Source organism: Tamandua tetradactyla, chromosome 10, assembly GCF_023851605.1.
Source record: "Tamandua tetradactyla isolate mTamTet1 chromosome 10, mTamTet1.pri, whole genome shotgun sequence".
In the NCBI taxonomy this organism is placed as follows: Eukaryota; Metazoa; Chordata; class Mammalia; order Pilosa; family Myrmecophagidae; genus Tamandua; species Tamandua tetradactyla.
Genome location: NC_135336.1, coordinates 47,885,519 through 47,910,935, shown reverse-complemented (window position 1 = coordinate 47,910,935; position 25,417 = coordinate 47,885,519). Strand labels below are relative to the sequence as shown.

The window sequence follows — 25,417 nt, the reverse complement described above, 5'->3', positions numbered from 1 at the left end:
GCGGGGCTCGAAGCCCCCTAAACATTTTTTGATGAAGTTATTTTTAATATCTTTATTAAGATACAATCCATAGACCATAATTTCATCCATTTAAAGTGTACCCTTCAGTGGTTTCAGTATATCACAGAGTTGTGCAGTCATCACGACCATCAATTTTAGAATATTTTCATCATTCAAAAGAAACATGCCTATTAGTAGTCACTCTCCATTTCCACTTTCCCCAAGCCCCTGATCTACTGGCAAAACTGATCTACTTCCTATTTCTCTTTATTTGCCTATTCTGGACATGTCATATAAATGGAATCGTACAATATGTGACCTTTATGTCCAGCTTCTTTAAGGTTCATCCATGCTGTATGTGTAGCAGTACTTCATTTATTTTTTAATTTTACTCTTTATTTTGGGGTATATGGTCATGATCTGGGAATCTAACCCGGGTCTCCCGCATGAAAGGTGAGCATTCTACCGCTGGAACCACCCATGCACCCTTCATTCATTCATTTAATTATTTATCTTTTACATCGGCAGGCACCAGGACTCGAACCTGGGTCTCTGGCATGGCAGGTAAGAACTTTGCCAGTAAGCCACTGTGGCCTACCCCTTTCATTTATTTTTAATGCTGAATAACACTCCACTGTATGGATGTATCACATTTTGTTTATCTATTCATCATGATGAACATTTGGGTTGTTTCACTTCTGGGCTATTGTGAATAATACTATTATAAACAATCATATACAAGTTTTTGTGTGGATGTTAGCTTTTTATTTCTCTTGAGTATATACCTAGGACTGGAAATGCTGGGTCATATGTAATTCTGTGTTTAAAATTTGAGGGTTGCAAATCACCTTTAATAATTATGTTTTTCATCCTGATGGATACTACTATAATTCTAAATAATATTTGATCCCTCTCTTACTTGACTTAATGCCTTTAGACAGTAGTTTTGTAGGTTGGATAATGTGTTTTCAGTTAAAAAAAAAATGTTCCTAATCTTAATTCATTCCTATGGGAGTGAACTCATTTAAATTGGACCTTTTGAAAATGTTATTTTTAGTTAAGCTGTGGCCTAACTGAATTAGGTTGGGCCTTAATCCTATTCCTGGGGTCTCTATGTAGAGAACGTTACACAGAGAAGCAGAAGAACTCAGAAGAAAAAGAAAACTTTGCCAAATGATGGGAAGCTAAAACAAATAATTATTGATTAATAAATAATTATTAAAGGGATTCATGCTAAGGAGAAGTAGGAAAAGGTTAATGTAAGGGATATTTAGAAAGTATTCAGATACCAACCTGTAGAAGAATGGTCAAATCAATTATTTCAGGCATTAAGAATTATTTATTTTTAAGAATATTGGATGACTGAGAGAAAAGTTCATAATTTATTTTGAAAAATATTAATAAGTGAAGCCTACCCAGTACAAAATTATATATTCAGTATAATCCCAGTTTTGTTATATGTGTGTGTGTAAGAGAACTGAAAAGTAATCCACAAAATATTAAAGTAGGTATTTCATAGTAGAATTATGGTTGGTTTTAAACATTGGCTAGATTCACTAAAATGATCATGTACAAAATATTTGGAATAGGCAAATCTGTAAAGACAAAAAATAGATTAGTGGTTGCCTAAACCTAGGGGTGGTGAGGAGAAACATGAGTAACTGCTAATGGATATGGGATTTCTTTTGTGGGTCATGAAAATGTTCTAAAATTGGTTGTCATGATGGTTGCACATCTCTGTATATAAAAAAAATTATGCACTGTGAATGAATGAACTATATGCTATGTGAATTATGTCTTAATACAGCTGTTATAAAAAAGACAGCATGGAAAGATTTGGGAGACAAACTAAGTTTTATTCTTATCTCCTGTTTGGGGATACTATATATATACTTACACAGTCTTCAAAATTTTTTAAATTATGGGGAAAATAAGTTTTTAGAACATGTGGTATGGTTAGGGTGAAGACAGACTTTAGACAAAAGTTTTTAATATAATCATTTATTTCCTAGTGGTAGATTTTCTTTAACTTTTTTTAGTTTTAAGAGCATAACATAATTTAGTTGCTTTAAAAATTTTTATTTATTTATTATTTAATTTTTTGGTATTAAAGTGAAGTTAGCTTCATAAAATGAGTTTGGTAGTGGTCCTTTTTCCTCAATTTTTTGGAATGTTTGAGCAAGATTAGTGTTAGTTCTTTTTGGAATGCTTGATAAAATTCCACTGTGAGCCATCTGACCCTGGGCTTTTCTTGGTAGGAAGATTTTTGATGACTGATTGAATCTCTTTACTTGTGATTGATTTGTTTAGATCTTCTGTTTCTTCTTGAGTCAATGTAACTTTTGGTGTGTTTCCAGGAATTTGGCCATTTCATCTAAATTGTTGGCATATAGTTGTTCATATTATCTCTTATGATATATTTTTTTTATTTCTTTAGTGTCTGTGGTAAAGATGACCCCTGCCTCACTTCTGATTGTGTTTATTTGCATCCTCTTTCTTTGTTTCTTTGTCAGTCTTGCTAGTGGTTCATTGATTATATGAATTTTCTCAAAAAAACAACTTTTGGTTTTATTGATTCTTTCTATTGTTCTTTTTTTTCTCCCATTCAGTTAACTCTGCTTTAATCTTTTGTTATTTTTCTTTCTCTCCTTGCTTTGGGGTTAGCTTGCTGTTCTTTCTCAAGTTCCTCCAGGTGAGCAGTTAAGTCCTCGATATTTGCTCTTTCTTGTTTTTTAGTATAGGCATTTGGGACAATAAATTTCCCTCTCAGCACAGCCTTTGCCACATCCATCCCATAAATTCCTATATGCTGTAATCTCATTTTCATTCATCTCCAAATATCTACCAATTTCTCTAGCAATTTCTTCTTTAACCACTGGTTGTTTAAGAGTGTGTTATTTAATCTCCATGTATTTGTGGAAGTTCTTGTTCTTGATGGTTATTGATTTCCAGCTTCATTCCATTGTGATGAGAGGAAGTACTTTGAATATTTCAATGTTTTTGTATTTATAAAGACCAGTTTTGTGCCCCACCATATGATCTATACTAGAGAATGTTCCGTGAGCACTAGAGAAGAAGTAGATCTTGGTATTTTGGGGGTCTAACAAGCTACATATGTCTGTTAGGTTTAGTTCATTTATCAAATTACTTAATTTCTCTATTTCCTTGCTGATCCTCTGTCTAGTTTTTCTATCTGTAAAGGAGAGCAATGTATTGAAGTCTCCTATTATTGTGGAAACATCTGTTGCACCCTTCAGTTGTGCCAGTGTTTTTCTCGTGTACTTTGGAGCTCCTTGATTGGAAGCATAAACACTTATGATTGTTACTTCTTCTTGGTGAATTGTCCCTTGTATGAATATATAGCGTCCTTTGTGTCTTATGATGTCTTTACATTTAAAGACTATTTTGTTTGGTATTCTTTTGGTTACAGCTTGCGTGGAACATTTTTTCCATCCTTTCACTTTGAATTCTTGTGTCTAAGATGTCTTGTAAACAGCATATAGCTGGATTATATTTCTTAACCCATCCTGCCAATCTGTATCTTTTAATTGGTAAGTTTAGTCCATTAGCTTTCAAAGTTGTTACTGAAAAAGCATTTCTTGAATCCACCATCTAATCCATTGGATTTTATTTGTCAGATTTGTAAATTCTTTTCCATCTTTTTTCTTTTTATCCTTTAAGTTATCCTTACTGGTACTCTTCAGTTCTGTGCCCTCCTCCTGAACTCCCTCTCCTGTCTCTTTTTTTCAGCTGGCAGAACTCCCTTTAGTATTCCTTGTAGGTTCAGTCTCTTGCTAACACATTCTTTCAGAATTTGTTTTTCTGTGAAAATTTTAATCTCTTTCTCAGTTTTGAAGGACAATTTGCCTGGGTACAGAGTTCTTGGCTGGAAGTCTTTCTCTTTCGGGATCTAAAATGTATCATACAACTACCTTCTTGCCTCTATAATGCCAGTTGAGTAGTCCAGACTCAGTCTTATGTGGTTTCTCTTGTGTGTGGTAGATTGCTTTTCTCTTGCCACTTTCAGGATTTTCTGCTTCTCTTCAACATTTGAAAGTCTGATTAGGATGTGTCTTGGGGAAGGCCTATTTGGATTTATTCTATTTGGAATTCATTGGGCTTCTCTGATTTGCATATTTATATCCTTTATAAGGGTTGGGAAATTTTCCCCCATTATATCCTCAACTAATTTTCCTAGCACTTTTCTCTTCTCCTTCTGGCACACCAGTGATTCTTATATTTGCATACTTTGTTTTGTCTATTGTTTCTCTGTCTAATTCAGAATATTCCATCTTCTTTGCCATTTGCTCTTTTGTGTGTTTGAAATCAGTTACCTGTCCTCTAGTTTGCTTATTCTTTCTTCTGCCTCTTCACATCTGCTGTTGTGTGTCTCTAGTATATTTTTCATTTGGTCTACAGCAATCTATAATCTCTGTAATATCTGCTGTTTTTCTGTTTATTCTTTCAATTCCTCTTTATGCTCTTCTAGTGTCTTCTTGATCTCATTTATGTCATTAGCCATCCCACTTGATTTTATTTAATGAAGTTATATGAACATCTTTGATTAGTTCCAAAATCTGTGTCTCCTCTGGTGTTTTAATTTGGTCATTAGGTTGGGCTATATATGTCTGCATCTTGATATGCTTAGTGATCTTCTGTTGCCTTGGAGGCATGTAAATATCTTGATAGGTGTGTTAGTTTGCAAGCTGTAGAAACAGATTAATTCATGGAAGGTCCGTAAATTAGAAACACCCATGTCAGCTGGGTAGTCATGTTGCTGATATCTGCCTCTCCAGGTTGTGGCTTGCTTAACATCTCATGGCAACATCTGCTGGGCTGCAACCATCCAAACATCCATGTCTCTGTTCTCTACATGTCCTCATCCATGTCAGCTCTGCTGTGAAGATTCTGTTGGCTCTGAGTCTTCTACTGTTACTCAAGGCTTTGTTGTTTCCTGAGGCTCTGTCATTTCCCTTTAGCTGCTTTTAAAATCATAATTTTTAGCTTCTGGGAAGATGTTGGACCGGAGTGAGTTCATTCCTGCTCTGTGAAACAAGATAGAAAACAAGAGAAAATCCAGGACTGTAGGTCCTAGGGTAGAATAACTGCCAAACAAAGTGCAAAAGAAAACATTCAGCAAAAACTAAGTAAATACAAAATATTAGAAGAGTGAAGGAAACCAACTTGCCTAATAACCATATCAAGATAATCAAATGTGGGTGTGCCACAGTGGCTCAGCAGGCAGAGTTCTTACCTGCCATGCCAGAGACCCAGGTTTGTTTCCTGGTGCCTGCCCATGCCAAAAAAAAAAAAGATAATCAAATTCCCAAAACACATGAAGATCCAATCAGAAAAGGCTCAGCCAAATGACCAAATCAAAATTCCAGAGGAGACACAGTCTATGAAACAACTACTCAAGGATATTTATAAAGGAATAAAGGATATCAGGAAGACACTTGAAGAGCATAAAGAAGGATTTGGGAGGTTAAATTAAAAAATGGCAGATCTCACAGAAGGGAAAGATACAGTAGACCAATTAAAAATATACTGGAGACACATGATAACAGATTTGAAGAAATGGAAGAATAAGTGAGCTAGAAGATAGAACAATAGAACTAGAGTGCACAAAAGAACAAGGGCAAGAAAAATGGAAAAAATGCAACTGGACCTTAGGGAAATGATGGACAACAAGAGGCACAAAAATATGAGGATTATTGGTGCCTCAGAAAAAGAAGAGAAGAGTAAATGTTTGGGAAAGTTAGTTGAAGATAAAATTGGAGAAAACTTCCCAACCCTTATAAAAGACACAAATATGCACATCATAGAGGCCCAGCAGACTTCAAAAAGAATAAATCTGAACAAGCCCACTCCAAGACACATACCAATCAGATTATCAGGTATTTAAGAGAAACAAAAGTCCTGAAAGATGAGAAAATCAGTCTACTACATACAGGGGAAAACACATAAGACTGACTTCAGACTATTCAACAGGCACCATGTAGCAAGAAGGCAATGGTATGATATTTTTAAGAACCTGAATGAGAAAGACTATCTTTGCTAGAGAAAGTTATCCTTCAAAATTGAGGGAGAGATTAAAATCTTCAAAGATAAAGAAAGATTGAGAGAACTAGTCAACAAGAGACCAGTTCTACAAGAAATACTGAAGAGAGCCCTGTCGGCTGATAAAAAAAAGAGACCGGAAAGGGAGGTCTGGAGGAGGGCACAGAATTGAAAATATGAGTAAAAATAATTTAAAGGAAGAGAGAGAGAGAAGGAAAATAATATGCAGATCTGACAAATAAAAACTAAAAAACAAGATAGTAGAATCAAAAACTGCTTTTACAGTAATTACTTTGAATGTCAGTGGACTAAACTCACCAATTAAAAGATACAGACTGACAGAGTGGATCAAAAAACATAATCCATCTATATTATATTTACAAGAGATGCATCTTAGACTCAAGGACACAGTTAGATTGAAAGTGAAAGGATGGAAAAAGATCTTCTATGCAAGCTGTAGCCAAAAGAAAGCAGGAGTAGCTATATTAATATCAGGCAAAATAGACTTTAAGTGTAAAGACATCATAAGAGACAAAGAAGGACACTGCATATTAATACAAGGGACAGTTCACCAAGAAGAAGTAACAATCATAAATGTTTATGCTCCCAATCAAGGCGCTCCGAAGTACATGAGGCGCATATTGGAAAAACTGAAGGGAGCTAATAGACATGTTATCAGTAACAGGATAATTCAATAAACGACTCTCCGTTGTACATAGAGCAACCATACAGAAGATCAACAAGGAAATAGAGAACCTAAATAATAAGATAAATAAATCAGATCTAATAGACATATATAGATCATTACATCACAAAACACCAGGACACACATTCTTCTCTAATGCACATGAAGCATTCTCCAGGATAGATCATAAACTGAGACATAAACTGGGTCTATACATTTAACAAGATTGAAATTATTCTAAGCACTTTCTCTGATCACACTAGAATAAAATTGGAAATTAATAATCACCAAAGAACCAGAGCTTTCACATATATATGGAGATTAGACAACACGCTCTTAAAAAATCAGTGAGTCAAGAAAGAAATTGCTAGAGAAATCTGTAAATATCTGGAGAGGAATGATAATGGGAATACAACATATCAGAAACTTATGGGATGTGGCAAAGGCAGTGCTGAGAGGGAAATTTGTGGCCCTAAATGCCTATATTAAAAAACAAAAACAAGTAAAACTTGAGGAGTTAAGTGTTCACCTGGAGAATTTAGAGAAAGAATAACAGACTAACCCCAAAGCAAATAAGAGAAATAATAACGACTAAAGCAGAAATAAACAAACTGGAGAACAATAAAACAATCAGAAAGAATCAACAAAACTAAAAGTTGGTTCTTTGAGAAAATTAATAAAATTGATTGTCCCCTGCTAGACTAACAAAGAAGAAAATAGGACATAAATAAATAAAATCATAAATGACAGTGGGTTGTTATCACAGTTCATGAAGAAATTTTAAAAATCATAAGAAAATATTGTGAACAACTATATGCCAAGAAGCTAGATAACTTAGGTGAAAGACAAATCCTAGAAATACATGAATTACCTGTACTGACTTGAGAAGAAATAGAAGTTCTCAACCAACCAGTTACAAGTAAAGAGATCCAAACAGTCATCAAAAATCTTCCCACACACAAAAAAGCCCAGGACCTGATGGCTTCACGGGAGAAATTTATCACACTTTTCAAAAGGAACTGATACCAATCCTGCTCAAACTCTTCCAAAAATTGAAGAAAAAGGAATGCTTCCTACTTCATTTTATGACACTAACATCAGTCTAATACCAAAATCAGATAAAGATGATAAAAGAAAAGAAAACACACCAATCTCCCTAATGTACATAGATGCAAAAATTCTTAACAAAATACTAGCAAATTGTATGCAATTCCACATTAAAAAAATTAGACATCATGCTCAAGTGGGATTCATGCCAGGAATGCAAGCATGATTCAACATAAGAAAATCAGTCAACATAATACTGCACATTAACAAATCAAAAGGAAAAATCACATGATCTTATCGATTGATGCTGAAGCAGCATTCAACAAAATCCAGCATCCTTCCCTGATAAAAATACTTCAAAAGTTAGGCATCGAAGGAAACTTTCTCAGTATCATAAAGGACATATATGAAAAACCCATAGCCAGCATCATACTTAATGGTGAGAAATTGAAAGCATTCTGCTTGATACTGGGAATGAGACAAGTACACCCATTGTCACCACTATTATTCAACATTGTATTAGAAGTCCTAGCTGGAGCAATTAGATAGGATAAGAAAATAAAAGCCATCCAAATATGAAGGGAGAAAGTAAAACTTTCATTATTTGCAGATGACATGATCATATACTTAGAATATCCTGAGAAATCTTCAGTAAAACTGCTTGAGCTAATAAATTCAGCAAAGTGGCAGAATACAAGATTAATGTACAAAAATCGATAATGTTTCTATGCACAAGCAATGACCTATCTGAGGTGACAACTAAAGAAAACATTCCATTCAGAATAACGACCAGAAAAATTAGGTATCTAAGAATAAGTCTAACCAGAGGTGTCAAGGACTTATATACAGAAATTTTCAACAAATTGCTAAAAGAAATAAAAAATGACCTAAATAGAAGGGAAAATATTCCATGCTCATGAATAGGAAGGTTGAATATCATCAAGATGTCGATCCTACACAAACTGATCTACAGATTTCAATGCAATACCAATAAAAATCCCAACAACCTACTTTGCAGTCTTGGATAAACTGGTTATCAAATTTATATGGAAGGAAAAGAGATCTCGAATAACTAAAGATATCCTTAAAAAGAAGAGCAAACTGAGAAATCTATCACTTCCTAACTTTAAAGCTTACTATAAAGCCTCAGTAGTCAAATCAGCATGGGTATGGCACAAAGACAGAAGGACTGACGTGTGAAATAGAATCAAGAGTGCAAAGATTGACCACCAAATTTATGGACATTTGATCTTTGATAAGACCCCCAAATCTACTGAATTGGGAAGGAATAGTCTTTTCAATAAATGGGTATGGGAGAACTGGATTTCAGTAGCCAAAAGAATAAAAGAAGACCACTGTGACCTTACACCTGATACAAAAATTAATTCAGAATGGATCAAAGACATAAATGTAAGAGCCAGTACCATAAAACTTCTTGAACCAAATGTAGGGAAACATCTTCAAGTTCTAGTAATAAGAGGTAGCTTCTTAAACTTTACACCAATAGCACAAGCTGTGGAAGAAAAAATAGACAAATGGGAATTCCTTAAGTTCAGGAGCTTCTGTGCTTCAAAGGACTTTGTTAAAAAAGGTGAAGAGGCAGCCAACTCAATGGGAGAAAATATTTGGAAACCACATATCTGATAAAGGCTTGATACCCAGTGTACATAAATTATAAGCTCGCCAACAAAAGAACAAGCAAACCAATTATAAAATGGGCAGAGGAATTGAATAGGCACTTTTCTGAAGAGCAAATACAGATGGCTAAAGAGCACATAAAGAACTGCTCATCTTTATTGGCCTTAAGGGAAATGAAAATTAAGACAACAATGAGATATCACCTCACATCTATAAGAATGGCTGCTATAAAACAAACAGGATATTGTAAATGTTGGAGAGGATGCAAAGAAATTGGAACACTTACTCATTCTTAGTGGGAATGTAAAATGGTTCAGCTACTGTGGAAAAAGTTTGGTGGTTCCTCAGAAAACTAAATATTGAGTTGCCCTATGACCCGGCAATACCAATGCTTGCTATATACCCAGAAGAGTTTTGAGTGACACGAACAGACATTTTGCACACTGACATTCATAGCGGCACTATTCACAGTTGCCAAGAGGTGGAAACAATCCAGGTGCCCATCAACAGACGAATGGATAAACAAAATATGGTATATACATACAATGGAATATTATGCAGCATTTAGACAAAATGATGTACTGAAACATATGACAACGTGGATGAACCTTGAGGACATAATGCTGAATGAAATAAGTCAGACACAAAAGTACAGATACTGTATGATTCCATTATTATGCCTGATAAAGCAGCCAGTGTTTGGAGTAGCTAGAAGGAAAAATTCTGAGTGAAGGGCATGGTAGCCCATAATAAACTCTGGGAACTATTCTGTAGCTGCTTGTTGAAGTGTACTTTGAAATCATTGCTTTTTTTTTCTTTCTTTTCTTTGTGTCTTTCTTTATTTTATATGTGTGTGTGTGTATTATATTTTTATATTTTACAACTAAAAAATAGTTAAAAAAACATACAGATATAGTAATATTAGATAAAATAAGTTCCTAAAATAAAAAAATTTGAAAATATTTAATAACATAGCTCACTACTATAGCAAAGTTGATATTTGTGATAACTTTTTACTTGATGTTTTGAGAATGCACAGTTTTGATAGTTAATCAAATGATATTTAAAATATTGTTTAATATTTAGGATTCAAGTAACTCTGATATCTATATTTATAGATTTTTTTCTTTCCTTGATTTAATTTTAAATTGGTTTATGAAATATATTGTACAAACAGGCTTTACAGTGATTATTTCGATTTTTTTTTTTAATATGCCTATGAATAAGTTAACTTAGATATCCATTTTAGGTGGTTAAGATTTTCATATGTTAATTGTAAAAGTATTTGTACCTTTTGTAACATTAGATCATTACTATAGAAATGCAAATCTTTTAAGAACTTTCTACTTGATATTTTGAGAACATTCACAATTTTGACGGCTGATCAAATGGTATCTAAGTGCTTAGAATTTAAGAACTTTATCTGAATATGTAGATTTTTTTCTGTCTTGCCTTAATTTTAAGTTGGTTTATGAAACTTACTATGCAAACAGGCTTTACAATGATTATATGGATACTTAATTAAAATATGCTTATGGTTAAGCTAAGGTATCTGTTGTTGGTGGTACTAAGTGTATTGTTTCCTTAAGTAAAAAAAATTTAACAAAAATGAAATAATTTTTCATATGATTTAAAGAATAGTTTATTCAGAATACCATTAGAAAATTTCTAATTGAATTTATTAATCTTAGAAGCATTTGAAAATGCATGCTTAATTTAGCATGGCTTGAAAGTTTACCATTTTATCCCTTAAAATAACTTGCATTGTGAAATTCCTTCCATATTCTAGGATTTACCACTTGGTTGAGGGAGTAAACTAATTCAGAGGCTAGCTTGAATATAAGCATCAAACTAATTCTGTATAATTAAGTCACAGTGTTTCTTCTGCTACGGTTCTAAAGCAGCATAGGTTACAATGCTTAGATAAGATGATTTTGCCACAAAACATTAAGTGAAGGGAAATTTAGTTAGGTTTTATTTAGTTTTTAAAAGTGTGTGACTGATAGATCATTGACAGTGATCTATAGTATGATATGTTACCTGTTAGTATAATACATCTGTTATAGTTTTCAAGTTAAAGTCAGGGAGAGATAGGTTTCTGTTTTTTCCAACCCCCAGAGATTTGGATTTGCTCTGTCCTGAACCTCTTGAGCAAACGAGACACTTGTTTTTAATATTAACTAGAATAAACAGATGAGGCTTAATACTTTTCTATTTTAAGACTTGTGTCTGAATATCCAGTATAGTTCTATACATCTTTAGCATCTAAGGTCAGGAAGTTGACCATATTCAGATTTTAAAAACCACAACCCCCACCAGATATGCATTTTGCTTTTGTGTGGTAGAATTGTATTGTATTGCTTGTAGAAAAGTAGAAAGGAACTTGGTTTCCAGGAAGGAAAATTCCGTTTGAGTGCTAAATGCCATAGTTCTCTAATTTCTATCTCAGATCTTTCTATGAATTATTTAACTTTGCCATTTTCAGCTCTTTTTACTACTTTAACAAGCATGATTTTAATGTTGAAGGTCTGATAAATGAGCTCTTTGAATGCCTTGTTTAGCATAATGTTTAATTATTTAGGTTTGTCAGATGTGTCTAATACTTAAGATATAGATTGCATTTTCTGGTTTCCACCAGAGTAGTTCTTCATGGTCATATTGCTGGAAACCGCATTTGTGGTTCCCTGGGGCCAGCATCAAAGAACTCTGCAGCAGCTGTATCAACAGAGATGTACTTGTATATTATTGTCATTTAAAAAATACTTTGAGGAATAGGCATTTTGCCCAAAATATTTTGTTTTCAAAGCAGTTTAGCAAAGCTACTTCAAAGGAAACAGAATTTTGCACTGAAAAATGCAAAAATTCTAGTTCTTCATTGGTGAAAGAATTGTTTCATTAAATGGTGTTTTTATTTCCTTGTTTCATTTACACATATAATCATTAAAAAAACACGATATATATTGACCAAAGATTTAGTTGAGTTTCATAGTCACAAACAGTCCTTCAAATTCCAACAGACTATCTTACACAGTCTTTAACAACAGCCCTAAAATTACATCTCAAGAGTAGACTTAAAATCTCTTTCCCTCCCAACACTTTGGTGACCGTATTAACAAAAGAACAAAAATATATTTTGTGTTTATACTGAACATAATTACTAGTTACTTTCTTGTTCATAGGTACTTGTAGTAGCTTTATTAAGGAAATTTTCAAGTTTGGTTAATTTTTTTCTGTTGAATATGATCCCAAATGATTATTTTATCATTTAATACTTTTTCCTTAAGAGGGCAACACTTCATGAAATTAATACATTATATCTTAGAGTTCTATAACTAAGAGTTTATATTATCTTATTCAGAGAAGGAAGAACAGGAATAATTTTCCTCAAAACCAGAAAATGTGACAGAATCCTGGTTTCCTGATTCCTAATAGATGCTCTGCCTTTCAGGATGCTTCAAAGAATTTTTGAAAATTGTAGGTCTTAATTAGAAATATATATATATTTTTTGTACAGGAACTTTATTTTAGTATACTCAAATTGTAAACAGTGTATGAAACTGCAACATTTGTAAATTCCTAAGGATTAGTTATTTTAATTGGTTGTTTTCTGACTAAAAAACAGTTCGTACCTTTGTGAAAGTTTGTTTTTTAAAGTTATTTTAACTATATGCAAATTAAAATTAAAAATGTATTTTATACTTCCTTTTCTTCATAAACGTAGTATGCTGAACATAATTACTTGATGATTAAATTTATATGATGATATGATATCATTATTTTACTTTAAAATATAACACAGTGTTGCCATTACAGCCTTTTTTGTTTCTCTACAATTTATTAAATAATGTAAGCCAGGCATCACTGTTGGTACTATATCTGCATTTACTTTATTTTGAGTAAGTTATGTATTAAATAGTCCCAAATTGCAGTGCTTTTAGTTCTTGGCTGAATTATTATGAGTTCTTCTTTCTGCTATCTAGCATAATATTAAGACTGCTAGAATTTCAGTGCTTACTCTACTAATTAAACCTGTGATTAACCATAAGCTAAATACATAACATCTCTTTGTCCCAGTTTTTGCATATGTAAATTTCATGCAATGATTGTAACCTACCTCATAGGGTTGTTGTGAGCGTTAAAAGAAGGCATGTAAAGTGTTTCGAACAGTGTCTAGCACATAGTTAGTGTTACATAAAGTGTTAGTTATTACTACTGCTATGAGTACTACTTGACTGTGGTTTCACAATGCTGTCAGCCTGCTTGCTTCCGTGTTCTTTTCAAATTTCTCTAATCTTGGAAAACAGATAATCAAACTTGTTAGAACTAAATAAGAGGAAATTGACTATGAAACCTGAGATTCCACTCCAAGAAAACAAAATATATGAAATACTGTGTATGCCTTGGTGTAATACATTTTCACTACTGAGAACATTATTTTCTTCTAGACAGCTCTTTTTTTTTTTTTTTTTCACATGGGCAGGCACCGGGAAGCGAACCCAGGTCCTTTGGCATGGCAGGCAAGCATTCTTGCCTGCTGAGCCACTGTGGCCCTTCTAGACAGCTTTTAACAAGTCATGTTCATAAATGAATCCTGAATAAGAAAAAATACATAATTAAGTTTTATCTTAATAAATAGAATTTGTTTTTTAGGGAAAAAGATCTTGAAGACGCTCTGGAAGCAGGAGGTTGTGATCTTGAAACTTTGAGAAACATAATTCAAGGTAGACCGCTGCCTGCCAATCTGAGGGCCAAAGTTTGGAAGGTAACTGAAACCTAAAACAAACAAAATGTAATTACTTAAGAATAATGTAAAAGAAAAGTTTTATTTCCACCTGATTCAGTTGTAAAAGACTATTATTTTATGAACATGCCACATCTAAAAAATTTGTCAAACAAGGCAAATTACTAAATTGTATTTCTTTAGTGTTTGGTATATTTGATGATAATTGTTTAGGTTTTGAAAGGTAATGTTTTCTTTTGTAGTCATTAGAAATAGTGTTTATGAAAATTGATGATATGGTAAAGTACAACCAGTGAATAAAATACGATATACTATTGCAGATGAAAAAAAGGAAATTTGCCTATGGTAGATTTTCCTTTGCTTTATTTTCCTCTTTTCACATGTTCTCCAGTGCACATTTTTAAAAAAATTTTTAATTAAGATTTCTTTTATGATTCTAAGAGACATACACATCTTGTGAAAACATATAAACACAAACGCTTAAATAAAAATCATCTGTCATTTACCAACTACAGGAAGACATAATGTCTTGGTGTATATATCCTTTTTCCTTCATTTCCCTGCACAAATGTATATTTAACAGAAATAGAATTATAACTGTACATAGAATTTTTTTGACTTCTTGCTGTAGGATTTTTAAGACTATTTTAATTGAGATATCTTCACATACCATACATTCCATCCAAAGCATACAATCATTGACTCACAATATCATCACATACTTGTGTATCCATCACTGTATTCATTTTTAGAATATTTGCATTACTCCAGAAGAAGAAATAAAAAGAAAAACCCCTACCCCTCCCTCTCATAGACTACTAGTATTGCAATCTACCCGATTTTTTTACCCCTTACTCCTCAGTCCCATATTTGTTTATTTTTTGGTCCTTATTTTTTGCTCATCTGTCCATAGCCTGGATGAAAGGGTGTCAGCCAACAAGATTTTCACAATTGTGTGGTAATACTGTAAAAGCTTTATAGTTATTCAGTCGCCTTCAAGAATTAAGGCTACTGATTCTTATGGCTCTTTTGGCTATAATACCATTAAATATTTAAAAGAAGTTAACAATAATTCCTTAATATCATATCCTTAATACCTTAAAATCATGCTTTTCTTGATTTTCTCATAAATATATTTTTACAGATGATCTGTTTAAGTTAGAATTATAGAAGACCCACACATTGCATTTGGTTGATATGCAATGGATTCTTTTAGTCAGTATGCTTAAAAAAAAAATCTTAGAAAATAGCATGAATTATATAGAATGCTTAATGCTTCATTAAGCATTCTATATAATTTTTAATTGTACGTGGTATAGATGTATTCCTTTGCTGATACAGCATTATGTTGCTTTCATATTTTAAAAAAACAACATAAAATATGATGTTTGAAATTTAAAAATTTTGTGAAAATCATTCTGTCACTATATTGACATGAAGTAATGAAATCTAACGTAGAAGCATTTGAAGTAATTCTGTTGGTCTTTTGCTGTGTGGGTGGGTATGAATACATTTCCTTGTAATTTTTACAGTATGTATTATTATTCCTAAATTCAAGCCTTTCCATTATCACAACATATTTTCCAAGAAAGAGAAATAATATGTGACGCTGATTGCCCTTTTTTTTTTTTAATCATCTTTCTTCCAGATTGCTCTAAATGTTTCAGGAAAAGGTGATAGTTTGGCATCATGGGATGGTATTTTAGATTTGCCAGAACAAAACGCTATTCACAAAGATTGCCAAGAGCTTATTGGTAAGTTTAATAATTGTCTTGAGCTATGCAAAACTTTAGAAATATTAATTTTGGGGTAGGGCCATCATGCTTTAATAGAATTATATAATTAATTTGACTTCTGTTAAGCATGTAAGGGGCTTATCAATAGTTTTAGAACTTTTCTTTTGAAATTCTTAGGCAGTGGCTCTAAAGTCTTATGAAAGACAACCCAGTTTTTACTGTTTCTTTTGCATGATGTTTGATTCTTCACATTTACAGTTTTGTTGCAGTCTTAAACTTGCTTTTTAAATAGATCTGTATGATTGTATGTGGTTCTTAAATTAAAGGTGCTGTGTTCCAGAAGTTTACCTGTAACTCGTGGGTCATGGGTATGCTATAGCAAAATATGTTGTAAATTGTGAGCAATTAGGTTTCCAGCCATCCCTTTGGTCTATTTCAGTTGATAATATAGATTAAATTAATTTAGTGTTTATTTCTCTTTTTAGTTCATTTATAGTCCACTGGTATCTTTTTGTTTCTTTAGTCATAATATTCTAGTTAAATTATTGGTTAAATAGCTTTTGTTTATCGACCGCAACAAAAACATTATTGCCAGTGTGGGTAAAAGAAAGGGAATTTGGTGGCAGAGAATAGATCCCTTTCTCTCTCCTTGCCAAAGCTCTGATGACAGTTGTCCATCAGGAGGTAGATGACAATCTGTTGTTTAGAAAACACTTTTTTGCTTTCCAGGAATATGGGTCATCCCAGTTTTGCCTGTCTCTCTATTTTAGACTGGCTGTTCTTATGCTTAGCATATATGTATTTATTATTTACTGATAGTAAATACTATTCCTTCTACTATTCCTTTCCTTTCTCAGGGATTAGAAAAGAAAATACAAACTCAAATGAAACAGTTATTCTTAATTTTCTTTTCTTTAAATAACTATCTTACTAAGGTTGAACAAGATCTAAAGAGCTTTGATTACAATTTTTTCTTGGGTTTTAAATCTGTGAGCCAGTGATTATTGAAATAAATACACAGAAAAATGTGCTTTCATATAGTTTGACCTTCTCCTAGTGATGCTATAAGCACACTAACAGTATTATATTTGTAAATATACACATGTATATACAAGTTTTATGTCCAATAACTGAACCTCTAAAAGGCCCCTGTTAACTTTGATGCTTATTTTCTAGGTCAGCTTTCAGTACCAGAGGAAAAGACAGCAGAATTACTTTTGGACATTGAATCTGTAATTACCTTCTATTGTAAATCACGTAACATTAAATATAGCCCATCTCTTAACTGGATACATCTGCTCAAACCGTTGGTGCATCTTCATCTGCCACGCAGCGATTTATACAACTGCTTTTATGCTATCATGAATAAGTACATTCCCAGGTAAAATATTTAGTTATAATTTTTAAAAGTGAATAAAAGTTTGCTTTGAACTGAATTTGTTGGGTTTAATTTGGTGGTAAAGTAAAAGCCTCAAATAATTTTTAAGGTTGTATGGGCCATAATAACTGACTTCATTTTTCTGGTTCTAAATGTTTTTTAAAGGATGCTGCTTTAGTTAAGAATTTATGTTCCTAGAGTTTTATATAGGCAGCATAATTCTTCAGATTTATTCAGTTGATATTCCTATTTTAGTTTCTTTACCAAAAGAACAAAAATAACATCAAAGTGTCTGAATGAAAAGTAAAATATTTGGAGTGCTACCTTATGTTAGATACAGGGTATGGAGGATTGGAGCTGTGTGTACCCCAGAAAAAACATGTTATTAAAGTATTCCTGTGGGTGTGAACCCATTGTAAGTAAGACCTTTTGATGAGGTTACTTCAGTTAAGGTGTGTCCCACCTCAATCAGGATGGGTCTTAATCCTGTTGCTAGAGTCCTTTATAAGTGGAATGAAATTTAGACAAAGAAAGCCACAGAGAAAGTAGCTAGAAGCTGAACATCAATGGAACCCAGTAAAGAAGGGAGAGACCAGGAGATGTTATCGCGTGCCTTGCCATGTGACAGGCTAAGGACCAAGGATTGCCAGCAGCCAGCCCCAAAACACCAGTCTTCAGGAGGAAAGCATCACCTTGATGAACCCTTGATTTGGACTTTCTTTTAGCCTCAAAACTGGAAACTAATAAATTAGTTATTAAACTAAATTCTATTGTTTAACCTGATTGAGTAGCCCAGGAAACTAAAACACTGGGATTATAAAGCATATAGTCTTAGAAATATGGACAATTTGAACAAAGAATTGTAAATTTGCTGAGTATTAGAAAAGTGAAATATAGAGTGCTATGGAAATATATAATCGTGGAGATACAAGTTACTGTGTAGATCAGGGATGACTTCCTTGCACAATTGATACTTAAGTTGAGACCAGATAGATGTATTGGTGGTTGTGGTTGTGGTCAGGGAAGTTTGTGGGAGGCAGTAATGAGACTTGAAAGAATTCTTATAGTTCCTGAGATCAGATGGGAATTACAAGAGCAGATGGATCAGATACTCAAAATTTTAGAGCCAAAAGGAACTTTAAATGTAATCTAAGTGATTTGCCTGTACAACCTTGATTATAAATTAGAATCATTCAAGGAGCTTTCAAAAATTCTGATATCAGTTTCCATACCTGGTTAAATCAAAATCTTTTGTGGATGAGTTCCAAGGCATCAGTGTTTATTTAGAGGTTACTGGTTGTGCAGCCAAGGAAGAGAACTGCTATTTGAAACCTTGGTAATTAAATGGCTACATTTTTGAGTTCTTACTATGTGATAACACTAAGCTAACTGTAGGTGCTTTGTATAGTTTCTTATTTAACAGTGAGTGCCATTATGTGCGTCTTTGTATAGTTTCTCATTTAACAGTGAGTGCCATTATGTGCATATCTCTGATTTACGACTATGGAAATGAGGCAAAGAGTAAAATTAAATTACTTCTCAGGATTACCCTTCTGGTATGTTGACTGAGTTAGGGTTTGAACCTAAGCTTGGAAAGGTACTTCTGCTTTTCTCATATGGTTCTATACCCTTGTTGCTTGTTAGAATCAACTGAAGAAACTTTAATCTGTCTTTTTCTTTTCCTTTTTTTAATTTCAGCTTTATTGAGTTAATTTACATACCAAAAATTAACCTTTTTAATGTGTACAATTCAGTGGATTTTAGAATAGAATTGTTTGTTCACCACAGTCAATTTTAGAGGTTTTGTGTTTTTTTTGCATGGGCAGGCACCGGAAATCGAACCGGGTGTCTGGCATGGCAGGCAAGAACTCTGCCTGCTGAGCCACTGTGGCCTGCCCAATTTTAAAGTATTTTCATCACCACAGAAAGAAATCCTGAGCCCATTAACATTCACTCTCAGTTTGCCCCCAACATTCCCAAACCTAGATAACTACTGTTTTACTTTATATCTCTATAGATTTGCCTATTCTGGACATTTCATGTAAATAGAATCATGTTGTATCTGTGTACAACTGGCTTTTTTCACTTAGCATAATATTTTGAAGGTTCATCAGTTTTGTAGCATGTGTCAGTATTTCATTTCTTTTTATTACTGAATAACATTACTATACAGATATACCATGCTTTATCCATTCATCAGTTGATGGACATTATTTGTTTTTCACTTTTTGGTTATTATGAATAATGCTGCTATGAACATTCGTGCATAAGTTCATGTATGGATGTTGTATTCTTATTTTGTTGAGGTATATACACAGGAATGAAATTATTGAATCATATAGTAGCTCTGTGTTAACCTTCTAAGGAGTAGTCAGACTTTTCCACAGCAGCAGCACCATTTTGAATTCTCATCATCAGTATATGAGGGTCCCAATCTCTCTACATCCTTGTCAACATTTGCCTTTTTGATTATAGCTGTTCTAGTGGGTGTAAAGTGGTATCTCATTGTGGTTTTGATTAGCATTTCCCTAGTATCTGTGATGTTGAGTATCTTTTTGTGTGTTTGTTCCCTATTTGTATATCTTTAGAGAAATTTGTATTCAGCTGAAAAACTTTTAAAACTGAAATTTCACATATAAATGGATTGAATAGAGCCTAGGTATAGGCATTATTTAAAAGCCCCTAGGTGATTCTCATATACCCCTGAATGGAGAACCTTTGTGCTACTTGGGAGCCATATTGATTCATGCGAGGAAGACAGACCCCAAAATGCTTAAAGAAAGGCCAAGATCATGGCACTGCTCAGACCAGAATCCATATTTAAGAGTCATTTTCTTATACTAGGTTTTTCACCTATATTTTAGCTCTTATTGGCCATCTCTTCTCTCCCAGAGCTAGCTATCAATAGAAAGGGACATGCGTCCCACCTTTCTCTCTAGGGAATGGTGGTACCAGCAGGTGGGAATAGGAGGAGAGGTTTTACATTAAGGTTTATAATAGAATGTCTTGTCTGGTTCCTCCAGTTACTATTTCTGAGTTTCACATGTAACATGTCACTCTAGCCAGGTTCAGCATTGATGTCCCTGAATAGAGCACAAGCCTCATAACATACTACTAAGAAGAACTCCATTATATGTTCTTGTTGCACAAATTCAAATGTTGCATGGGTAGAACCTGTCAAGTACAATGCCTTGCCATAGAGAGTAACTTTGCAGTACACGAATATTAAATGAATAGATGGTTTTGTAATGACTGACTTCCAGAGATGCTACTCTTTTTCAAAAGAGATAAAAATTTGAGTATCTCTTTTGTGGGGTTGTTTTCAAAGATAAAATGAGATAACTTATAGTGCTTCTAAGAGTCCCTGGTACATAGTATGCCCTCAGTAAATACTGACTTTTATTATGATGACCTGTGCTTTGAGCTGTTAGAAGTTTTTTGTTATTCATTAGATATATTCTTGCCTTGTTTCCTTCTGTTTAGTGGTATGCATCTCAGGGTAAAATCTGACTGGGATGAAGTTTTCAATTAGTGTCTGAGGAACGTGAAGCATACTGGTTCAAAGAAGATGAATTATTCATCACCTTGTCCACATTAACACTATACCTTAACCAAGCAACCAAACTATCTGGAAATAACTTTGCAATATTGATCATTTTAATGGAGTGTTTAGAAAGTAACTGTTAACCTTCCTATATCCAGTGAGATCATACTACCAAATGTTGTATCTTGTAAGAGATTCTTTTTCTATGCAGTAACCCAATTAAGTTTTGTGCTATTACAAACATGGACATACTATAATGAATTAAAGCAAATACAAAATACGTAACAAAGTCTCTAGACACAAAATATTTTCTAAGAGGGATTCTTATAAGGAAGTTAGAAGATAAGACTTATGAACTCCAGGTCAGGGACTGAGTAGGAAGAAGGAAGTGACTATGCTTCATGAGAGGTGGACCTAGTGCATGGACCAGGTCTGTTTCAAGGGATTGTCCTTTTTGGGTTCAGATGTTTGAGTACCTGGGTATGGAGAAGGTGTGATTCTGACCAGTACTGTGTGTGGCTTCCTTTACCCTGGGCAGAATTGCCTTCTTAAACCTGAGCAGGCTGAGATACCCCCTGCAGAGAATCTATGGCCCAGAATGCATCCTTTTATCTTTAATAATTATTTCTACTTTTGAGAATAAAATCTGGCAGTGGCATGTGTTGTTTTGATAAAAAAAAAAAGGTGACATATATACTTGGTGCTGTTGACTTTAAAATGTGTTACATTCAATTTTCCCATTTTACTTTAACAGTAACCCTTTAAAGTAAGACAGTTATTCAATAAGATGAATGACTAAAAGTTGCCATCACTGGGTGAGCACAGTATTTGGCAATTCCTGCAATTTACTTGAGTACTTGGTACCCAGGCCACATTGTCAGCTTCAAAGGCTCTGGTTTGACTATTCTAAAACGTTCGTCTGTGGCCATTTCAGACTTGTACCTTTGCTAAAGGATTCCTAATTGAGTACATTAATTGGAAAGCTAATCTGAAGTGTTCCTAGAAATTTTCTCTTATTTGGTGGAGAGGAAGGGGTTTGCATTTTGTCAGAACCCTCCAGATCTCCCTTTAAGATCCAAAACATCAAAATACCTGATTGGTCCTACTGTTTGCAGTGATCCTTGTAGTCTCACTTGAGTACTGCCTGGGTTCACCTGGAAAGAATCCCCCTAAGCAGGTATAGACTATTGTTTCTGCAAACTTCATGTCAAGTCAGGTGTATTAAAGGTGTTAGCAAGAGTGCAGATAGCCTTTCCATGAATGCTGCCAAGTTCATGTATTCTGGAGGTGGGGAGAGGTGATATTGCAGGAGGGTTGATTACTGCTGTGATCATTTCTGGCCTATTAATGCAAGAAACCTTGCTTCTCTTATCTTCTAGGGATTGTTCCCTGAAGGGGAGACCATTTCATCTCTTCCGATTACTCATCCAATACCATGAACCTGAACTTTGTTCTTTACTTGATACAAAGAAAATTACTCCAGACTCCTATGCACTCAACTGGGTAATAAAGTGAAAGTAGGAACACTTAATGAAAAATAGATTTCTATAAAACTGTAATTAGTTCCCCCCCCAAGGGAAACAAAAGTACCAACTTATAGACCTTTACTACTTAAAGCCAAATGAGTAAAATTATTTATATTTCAAAATACACATTAGGGTTTTCATTTAGGTTAGTTATATTGATATGAAGTTTAGCATTTTTGTTGTTATATATATATATATATTTCTCAGTTCAATTTAAAACTTTGTATGGTTAAATTATTGATGGCTTATATAAGAATTGGTTTCCACTTATGAGGAAAGTGAAGAATATACAAATGATTATTATAAGAGAATATAAAGTACATCTCAGTGCTTTTTAGTTCTATAATTGGGTTTTCAATGGGAAGTTAAGTTATTCTTGATGTGTGGTTTTAAAACTTTTGGTCTCAGAACCTTTTATATTCTTAAAAATTATTTAGGATCCATTATTTAAATGGGTTGCATTGACATTTACACCATATGAGAATTTAAAACTAAGAAATTTAAAATAATTCATTTAAAAATAATAAACCCATTATTTTATAAATTGTTTTTTTTTAATAAAAGATGAATGTATTGCTTCCAAAATTTAGTGAAAATGGGCAGTTTATTTTTGTTAATCTCTTTAATGGTTAGCTATATCAAAGATAGGTGGGTTCTCACTAGATAGGTGGGTTCTCACATCTGCTTCTTTATTTAGTATGTAATAATATCAAGTGTCGTGGTCTTTGAAAAATTCTTTTGTTTACTTGTGAGAGAATGAGAATGAAAAAGGCAAATAAAATCTAAGTAGTGTTGGGTGTCAGGGACTCTCAGGGGCTTTCAGACCGTACTTTGAAACTGCTCTTCTAGGTGAACTTGAAGATCTTACTAAAATAATGATTGGTTGCTGAAGAATATATATCTAAAAATTAAGCATATTCCTTGTTCATGTCTCTCCTAACTTTTCAGGAAGAACCCCCTTTCTACCACTAACTATGTGAGCTAATTCATATAACTCAGCCTCTGAACTTCAATTTCCTCATCGGTAAAATGGAATAATAATAGTACCTGTCTCAGAGGATGATGGGATGAGTTAGCAGTCAGAAAATGGTAGAGAATTCTAACTGATTTTGACTCTTGGTTCATTAAATCTCAAACCCAAGTAGCCTATTTTTTAGTTCCCTTTTGACTACAGTCTTGTCATGTAGAGTCAGAATAACAAAATACCTATAAAATTATAGCTTCTCTGAAATATGTTGCTATTTCATTTACTTATTTATGATAAAGCAAGAAACTATTTCTCTTAAGCATTCTAATGCTTACTAGAGGTGTCTCTGGTTGCATCATTTTCTCTGCCAGAACTCTGAGGTTTAGTACTCAATGCTGGTAGCAGGAAGTTTTAACTGAGTACTAACACAGCAGTTTCTCTCCACTCTGTGTTCCATATAGTTTATTCTTGCTACCAGTATCATGTCTGTGAAATGGAAGTATTTTTGTTTTTTTAAAATCATGAAATGAAACAGTTGAAACTGATTCTTAAACCTTGAGAACCCATAACTGTAAGCAGTGCAATGATAGTTTTAGTTTAGCTGAGTGAGTGTAAGTTTAATGCTATATATTATGTTTATCACTATTCTGTGTTCATATTTGCATGTTCTAGTCTCTATTTGTAATAGTAATTTTTAAACAGCAGAAAAGCTAGTAGCATTATGTACAAACCTTGTGGTCAAAGGTAATGGTGATTGCATGGGCTATGGGGTCTTAAATCTTTTTTCTGGTCCCAATACCACTACTCACTGGCTCTGTGAACTTGGACAAGTTATTTGATTTGAGCCTATTTCCTTACCTGTAAAATGTACACTTTACAGGCCTGTTGTGAGAATTAAAATCAAGTTAATTAATATAAGATATATGACAGTAGTTCAGTGCAAGGAATGAAATATGCCCCAAATGTTTATGTTCCTACTAGCTTCCTTTAGCCATTAAAAATGTTTTAAATTTAAACCTCTAGTGGAGTAGTAGTTTCTGTATCTAATGATTGTTGAAAGACTAAAAATACTACTGAACTCACGCAGTTTAAAACATTTTTAAATGTTCTATCTGAAATCTTTTCTGTAACTAATTGTTCTCGTGTGCATTGTAATTTATTGCTTTTTTGTATATATGTTATTTTTCACAATTAGATAAAAACCCACAATTGAGTTCTAAAGTACTCAATTATTATATATTAATATTATATATATAATTTATAATTATTAATAATAATTTATTTATTTATAATTATTATAAATTAATAATTCTTTGATTTAAAACGTAAAAACCATAGTGCTTCTAAAACCTCTTGAGGGATGTGAATGTTGTCTCATCTATTACAAATGACATACAAGTAAACTGAGAGCAATTCACATTTTTTTGGTCATTAAAATGTGTTAGGTGCTCTTAACTTAAAATACCATGTTTGATCCTCACAATTAGCTTGTAAATACTGTGCTGTCATAAGTAATAATTGCGCTAGTTGCCTTTTATAGAAGTTTATAGGTAGTTGTGCTAGTTAGGCTATGACAAATATGTGCTAATTACTTTAGATATTTTAGGTTCTGTCTTTTTTTACAATAGTAGAGATGTGTGGTAGTATTACTTTTTTTTTTTAACAGAAGTAGAAATGGAAGCTTAGAGAGGTTAACTGATGTGTCTCAAGTTACACAGATAGTAAATGGCTGCATTGTGCCTTGAATCTATATGTTCTGCCTTTGAATTACATACAATAAAATTAAGGTGCACTTTAAATATGAGGTGCAGATAATTTAATGTAATATTAATCACACACTGGCTTTAATGCTTTTAAAATAACAAGTCAGTACCAATGGTTTGTTTCTTGTTTTGTTTCCTAATTACAGCTTGGAAGTCTTTTTGCATGTTACTGTTCCATTGAAGTCACTCATGTAATATGGGATGGATATCTACAACAAGCAGATCCATTTTTTATTTATTTTTTAATGTTGATTATCCTTGTTAATGCAAAGTGAGTATCGCATTCATTAGATTTTTTTCTTTTCACAGTGTGCTTTATAATTATTTAACTT

General features: G+C 33.3%; 1 protein-coding gene across 3 annotated transcripts in view; it reads left to right on the top strand.

Moving 5' to 3' along the window:
- TBC1D23 (TBC1 domain family member 23) overlaps window positions 1-25,417 on the top strand; it is a 70,190-nt gene that overhangs the window by 13,184 nt on the left and 31,589 nt on the right. For 2 of the 3 annotated variants that reach the window (XM_077118600.1, XM_077118598.1), the window contains exons 3-8: window positions 529-564; window positions 14,081-14,192; window positions 15,820-15,925; window positions 17,084-17,288; window positions 22,209-22,332; window positions 25,232-25,356. In XM_077118600.1, the coding sequence (XP_076974715.1) occupies window positions 529-564; window positions 14,081-14,192; window positions 15,820-15,925; window positions 17,084-17,288; window positions 22,209-22,332; window positions 25,232-25,356 (708 nt within the window). The remainder of the gene's footprint in view (window positions 1-528; window positions 565-14,080; window positions 14,193-15,819; window positions 15,926-17,083; window positions 17,289-22,208; window positions 22,333-25,231; window positions 25,357-25,417) is intronic. The other variant, XM_077118599.1, reaches the window with a different exon arrangement.